Here is a 7,390-nt window from a genome sequence, read left to right on the forward strand (position 1 = left end):
CTTTTGAACCTTGACCGACGCTTCTATTTGTTACGCGTAAATCGCGGAGAACGCTATCTTGTGTTTAGAAGATCTTTGATACTACCACGAGGTAGGGGGCGCTCTATTGGCAATCGAATAGCGTTCGGAACTCGAACTAAATTGCGTTCGAATTTTAAACACGCGTTATAGAGACGCAGCACGCGTTCGCCACGAGCGCCTTTTACTGTCATTTGAAGGACGCCTTCTAGAACATGGTAGTATTCTTCGTGATCAACGACATAACGAGAGTTACTCATTTTAAAAGTGTTTTTAGTGCAATATAATAGTAGGCCTATACAGAATATTGTTATGAAAGAAAATTTTCATGAAAAATCCAGATACACTACAATAATACACATATCTTCATTTTGAAGAACATATAGATAAAATTTAAAAAACGAAAACTCCTGTATAAGGCAGTAGACACATGCTCCCGCTGGGAGCCTAATTTTATTAAAGAGATACTCATTACATAATGTGTTTCCATTTGTCTAGGTATTCAAAAGATTTGTTTAAGGTTCGACTCGGGGAGCATGATCAACGTACTACCGAAGGAACTGAACAGACGTTTGATATCGAATGTCTCTTCATTCATCCAAAGTACGATTCAGACACCACGAATAACGACATCGCTGTCCTGAAATTGAAACGTAAATCTAACGGTGGTGCACAATTCGGACAGTATGTAATGCCAGCTTGCTTGCCTTGGCCAACAAATGCAACAGAGCAGTTTGATGCTGGACATGTCTGCTGGACATCAGGATGGGGAAATACAGGTATAGTGACTTCATAACTATTAGTGATTCGAAAGACTGTGGTATTCCCGCTGTTAACGTTAGGATTAGGGAGAAAACAGAGAGGGTGGGGGTGCTAGTGTTTTTAAATGTGCTTTTAATCATGGATACCCTGCTTAAATATTAGTTATATCTAAGGACTAAACTTTTTTACGACGCATTCCCACAACACGTGTGGGATGTGTGCCACTGTTTTAAATGATTCCATGTCAATACTAGTATTAATATGTACTGATATGGCGTAATTTGTGTACTCTTTCGGATTTCATTGAAATGAAGTAGAAGACTTCCAATATACTCTCTTATAGTATTAATACTACAATTAGTAATAGTAATACTGTCATCATGGCAACAATCCTAAATTTAATCAGCTTTTAAAAGTATATTGCCCCTTATATCGTAAATGTTAACGCTTAATTTCTTGTTATTATTTTCAAGGGAAAAACTATCCAAAGATCCTTCAAGAAGCCCGTATACCATTACTGTCACGATCTGTATGTAAGAAACAGAATGTTTACGGCAATAAGTTGACGCCTAAGATGTTTTGCGCAGGTCACCTGAAGGGTGGAATCGACTCGTGTGATGGTGACAGTGGCGGACCATTGGTTTGCGAACGTGCCGGGGTTTGGACGCTCTATGGGGTGACGTCATGGGGTTATGGATGTGCTAAGGCAAATGCTCCTGGTGTTTATGTAAAGGTTTCAGAGTATATAAACTGGATTGATCAAAAGAAAAATTCAAGAGTGTGTGAATAAATTTTATTGAATAGAAATTAATTTAACTTTGCTCTCCTTTTTACATCCTAGTCTTTATCCTAAGGAAAAATTTCCTAAAATTTAAGGTAGATAAAGAAGGTAGACTAATCTTTGCTGAGCTATAAACATGAAATACAATATTTGAATTTCTTTGGTGACGGTGTATTTTAATATATTTAATTATTATTAGTTTTCCAGAATGAGAAATAATTCTTTCGCTAATAAACATACATACATAATAATATTGTTCATACATTGCAGAACCTTAAATTGTCAGGTATTAATTAAAAGCATTAATTAATTGTCTGCCTATCAGTGAAACTGAATTGTTATGATCTCTATCACATTTGAATGAGGTTCCATAGAACCAGAGGATTTTTTTCATATACAGGTTACTTTAAAGTATAACCCTCTTCGAAAAGGGAATTGACTAACAATTATCCTCACTTGTGGTCACAAATTAAAACACTTTAGCTAAGCAAATTCAAAGGTCAAACAATTCTAATGATTCCGAAACGTACCGGTATGCGTATTCATTTATATAAGAGTAAATGATGTTGTTGCAACTCATTGAGTCAGAATGAGAATTTTGGAATAGGTGCTGTGTGTATCATGAAAATATGTCTTCTTGCCAAATGTAAACACCCAAAATTACCGTAGGCCTGCTGTCATTCATTGTTAAACTTAGTAATTTGCATAAGAATATAGCAGTATCGTATACTTTAATACGGAGAAGCCTTAATACTTTCACTTATAACTTTGGCAATAGTAACCGTCTATTCGAATAAAAAAATAAAAAACATCATTTAGACTTACAATGTGGAGAATACAGATACATTTAAAAAAATCAATTTTCATCATTGGTCACAGATGCTGGTCTTGGGATAAAGCGTCATTGGGGTTTTTTTACGCCGAAATATTTTAGTGCTTTAATAATTGTTTGTCACCGTTACAATTTTGATAGAATAATTTGAAAAATGATATAAAATAATGACGGTCAAGTTAACAATAGTCTTGAATGATAATGTTCTGGTTCGGTTTAGAACCACCATACGTATATACAGTACATACGGTAACGTATCCAACTAAATAACTATAAAAAAAATGTTTCCTCAACGTTTGTGTTAACGTCACCTTCTGTCACAACCTAACCAGAGTCATTATGTTATAACATTTTGTGATTTCTCGGTGTATTGCTGACACTTACCGAAAGGCCCACTGATTAATCTCAGATAAGATAGTATAATACATACTCCAAGTATTGAAATGCACGCCATCGTGTCGGGATTCAATATTTCGACATTAATTATGTCATCATCAGGAATGACACTCACTCTTGCTGATGCTAAATATTAATAATACATTTAGACAGTATTTTAACAAGTGAAAGTAATAAACTAAGAACTCCGTGGTTCTAGCTTGTAGTTGAGGGCAGGGGCTTTCAATCGTGCTGTTAATCTGAAGATTACATCAGAATTATACCATGGTAGCTGTTGGAATGAAAATAATTTAAATGTATTTTTTTTCTGTCAATACTGAGGAATTAATGTCATTTTATAATTTTTTAGTTATTCTCAATACATAACAATTGGATAAGTTACAATTATGTTTTGTATTTTCTTAATATTATAATAAAACCATTTTAAATAATAGATTGATGATTGACGCATTATTTAAGTTGTGTGTTTGACTAACTTAGGCCCCTATATAAATAAAAAAAAAAACTACAACAGTCACTCTGTGAGCACCTCACCCTGTGCTCACTGGATCGTGTATTGGCGATTCCATTACATTCTTTTATGTTCGAGGGTATGTTCAAGAGGGAAAAATCAAATATTCATGACCTTGATCTTGTCTTTTAACCTTTCCTTAGATATTATTAAACCACTCCACTTTTTATGATTTTCTTAATGTTTGCGTGATCAGGCAGGGGTGATGAACCTCCTTGGCAGAGGCAATAAAAAGCCTACGTACGTTATAATACCTGATAGTCTACAGATACGTTTTGCTAAATTTCATCCCTTTACAAGTATTCCCTATTGTAATTGGACTCAGTTAAAATGATTGCTTTTTTCAAATGCCATGGTCCTGGTTTCCGTCAATTAATTATTCTTCCTCACTGTCCTGACCAAAAACCACTAGAGCCTACAATTTCCCAAATCATAAAGGTAAAAATGGAGTCATAATGAGCCTGATTGGATTTTCGACAAGAACTGCAACAATCAATCAACGGAGAAACAACTAAGTAAACTCTATCTTTTCTAACTTGTTTTGAAATTTTATATTTTTATTTATATCCTTATATATACTTATTAGATTCGCTACATGACGCTTGGTAGATCTAAGTTTTCTCGGTGTGCTTAAAATCATTCGCTGAAGGCTACAACTGTAGCAGCTGATATCCTATCACAATGACTGAAAATATGAAGAAATGCGATATACCAGGAAAAATTTGTATTACTGGTTGCTCAAAAAAAGGAAAAACTCAAGGAGACTCGATTAGATGTTGCATATGTGGCCACTGGTATCATATAAAATGCCTCAAACTAAGTGATGAAGAGATATCTGGTGTATGGCCATGTTACATCTGCCGGTCGATGCCTTCAGATATAACTTGACTCCTTGATGTTGTAAGTACATTATCTAAAACAAATGAATTTCAACTAGAGAAAATGGCCAAATTAGAAGCCAAGATTGATAGTCTTGCGCAAAAAAATTGAAGAACTGCAAAATGATAATAAAAATGAGTATTGTACAACTGAGAAGGAAACAATAGAAGAAACGCAATTAAAAACGAAAATACTGATTGGGGATTCTCTTATAAAGAGCGCGTCTTCTACAAATAATCTAATGAAAGTTCAATCTATAGGTGGGGCTGGTGTTGCACAGATAGGGGAATCTATCCAAACGAATAATTTGGTTGATGAACTGAATATCGTTTGTGGAACTAACGATGTAGCATCCGATAAAACTATTATGGAAATCACTGACAAATTTGTTGAGCTGATCGGCAATGCAAAGCAAAAAGAAAATATTGTTAAGATTTCCAGTATACCACCGAGATTGGATGACAAGTGTGACCAAATTAAATAGGAATCTATTAACAACATAATTAGCGCGGTCGCTGAAGAAAATAACATAACTTTTATAAATCATGATGAAAATTTTAGGTATGGAGACAATACCCCTGATAAAAATTTACTATCTTCGGATGGACTGCATCTTTCTGAAGCAGGCGTAAATCGGCTTTTATCCAACTTTCAAATCGATTCCTACACAGAATATCGTGATAATTTTCGGAAGCGTGGGTATTCAGACTACCTTGAACATAGAACCCAACGAGAACAAACAAATCACCATCATCCTAGGAACAGCGACAGAAATACGCACTTCAACAGACGTTATTTTATGCGCCCAGTAAAATGTTTCGGATGTGGTGCATATGGACACACAAGGAATTACTGCCGATGGTCCACAAGGAACTGATTCCCGGGAAGTAGTGTAGATGACGATCTCATCACAGTTATTTCTGATTTCAATATTATTATGCATTAATAATGAAAATGTTCTTAATGGTATTAAAAATGTAAGTGAAGATGAAACTATTGGCAATGGAATTTGTGTGGATGAGAATATTAATTGTGGCGATGATGATGATGATAATGATGCTATTGATGTCGATATTGGTAATAATACTAACGATACCCAAAATGATGAAATTGACGGTATATACGTTAACAATAATGTTGATGGAGATGATGAATATATGGATAATGGTTCTGATGAAGATGATATATTTGAATATAGTGATATTGAGTTTGATGATATTAATTATGACGAATTGGATGAAGAATATGAGTGCAATTATAGGCCTACACTACCTGGATTTACTAATTATACCTCAGCTTATGACAAATGTGCGAATAAGCTAAAACATAGCGATGGTTTTACAGTTGGTCATATTAATGTTAGAAGTCTAATAAATAAGGTTGATGAAATAAGTTTTCTACTTTTAAAAACTAAACTTGATGTATTATGTATCTCTGAAACCTGGTTAAGTGGTGATGTTAGTGATATTCTTGTAAACATAGATGGTTATAATATAATTAGAAGAGATAGGGAAAATAATATTATTAATGGAAAGAAAAATAGAGGTGGTGGAGTATGTTTATATATTAAAGAAGGAATTCCACCCTTTCTAATATGGAAGCTATATGGGTTGAAATCCCTAACAAACATAATGAAAATATGCTTGTGGGATGTTTATATCGTCCCCCTAAGGCTAGAAAGTCTTACGTCACTCTTACTATACAAATGTTAGAGAAGGTTGCAAATGAAAATAAAAAAAATAGTCCTTTTGGGAGATTTCAATATCAACTATGACCTAATATAGACCTGAATTCAAATCCTATAAATCAAATAGAGAATATGTTTGCACTCAGACAACTAATAAATGAACCAACACGTATTACAAAAACCACTGCAACATGTATTGATCTGATTCTTACCTCAATTCCTGATTGCCATATTTACACGGAAGTTGCAAAAATTTCACTTAGTGATCATTGTTTCATTTATATGTGCATTAAAGCACTAAATAACATTGAGGAACATAGAACAATTACATTTAGAAATTTTAAACACTTCAATACAGATTTATTCATAAATGACCTAAGAAACTCAAATATTCTGTCAAATAGTAATAATAATTATAGTGATATTGATGTATACTGGAATGAATGGAGGAATTCCTTCTTAAATATATGTAATAAACATGCTCCTTTAAAGACAATGCGTGTTAAAGATCGTTTCACTCCTTGGATGAGCCCAGATATAATACAACTTATGTATAAAAGAGACCATGAAAAGCATCTTTCTGATAAATATGGGAGTGATATCAATTTGAACAAATATCGTAAACTACGAAACTTAGTAACAAGCAAAATTCGGAAAGCAAAATCAAATTACTTTGATAAGGTTGAAAACAAATACAAAAATAACTAAAAAAAATATGGGAGGAACTAGGCAGAACTATAGAGAAGGATTCAAATAGAAATAGTGTCCACCCTGACCTAAATTGTGAAAGCTTTAATAATTTTTTCTCAAATATTGGAAAGGAAATTTCTAAATCTTTTGAAAGTACTACTACTCCTGAATGGAAACATCTTTATGTATCCACAAATTAAATTTTAACACGGTAACATTTGAAAATATTGAAAATGCCCTTTCAGGTCTGTCCGAAAGCAGTAATTTGGATATTCTGAATTTTGATTCAAAATTGCTTAGGGTTGCCTCCCAATATATTGCAAAATCTCTTTCCTGTATAATAAATTTGTCTATTAGGCTGAGTATTGTTCCTGAGGATTGGAAACTCGCAAAAACAACACCTATCTATAAAGGCAGTGGATGTAAGCAGACGATGACTAACTAGAGACCCATCTCCGTGGTTTGCCATATTTCAAAAATTATTGAAAGAGAAATTCAAAATCAATTAGTTAGTTATCTAAACGAAAATGATCTCATAAGTGTAGATCAATATGCTTTCAGAAAATACCACTCCACCATCACTTGCCTTCATCGAGTTATAGATGAATGGATGGAAACTTTGAATGACCATGAAATGATTGAAGCCTGTTTTCTCGACATATCTAAATGCTTTGACTCCATTGATCATACTCTTCTCCTAACTAAATTAGAAAATTATGGTATTAAAGACACTGAAATAAAATGGTTTAAAAGTTATCTTTCACAGCGTAAACAAGTAGTCAAATGTCATAATAAATTATCTGAAAAAGCAAATGTTGAAATTGGCATCCCACA

General features: G+C 33.6%; 1 protein-coding gene across 1 annotated transcript in view; it reads left to right on the forward strand.

Annotated features, from left to right (window-relative positions):
• The window catches only part of LOC117114582, a 21,591-nt gene extending 18,369 nt beyond the window's left edge, over positions 1–3,222 (forward strand). Inside the window, exons 23-24 of the mRNA XM_033258258.1 lie at positions 517–797; positions 1,254–3,222. Of these exons, the coding sequence (XP_033114149.1) occupies positions 517–797; positions 1,254–1,570 (598 nt within the window). The 3' untranslated portion in view covers positions 1,571–3,222. The remainder of the gene's footprint in view (positions 1–516; positions 798–1,253) is intronic.
• Positions 3,223–7,390: the final 4,168 nt, after the last annotated feature.

The sequence above is a fragment of the Anneissia japonica genome, unplaced genomic scaffold (assembly GCF_011630105.1).
Source record: "Anneissia japonica isolate Jap-2015-1 unplaced genomic scaffold, ASM1163010v1 scaffold287836_len1076198_cov165, whole genome shotgun sequence".
Taxonomy (NCBI): domain Eukaryota; kingdom Metazoa; phylum Echinodermata; class Crinoidea; order Comatulida; family Comatulidae; genus Anneissia; species Anneissia japonica.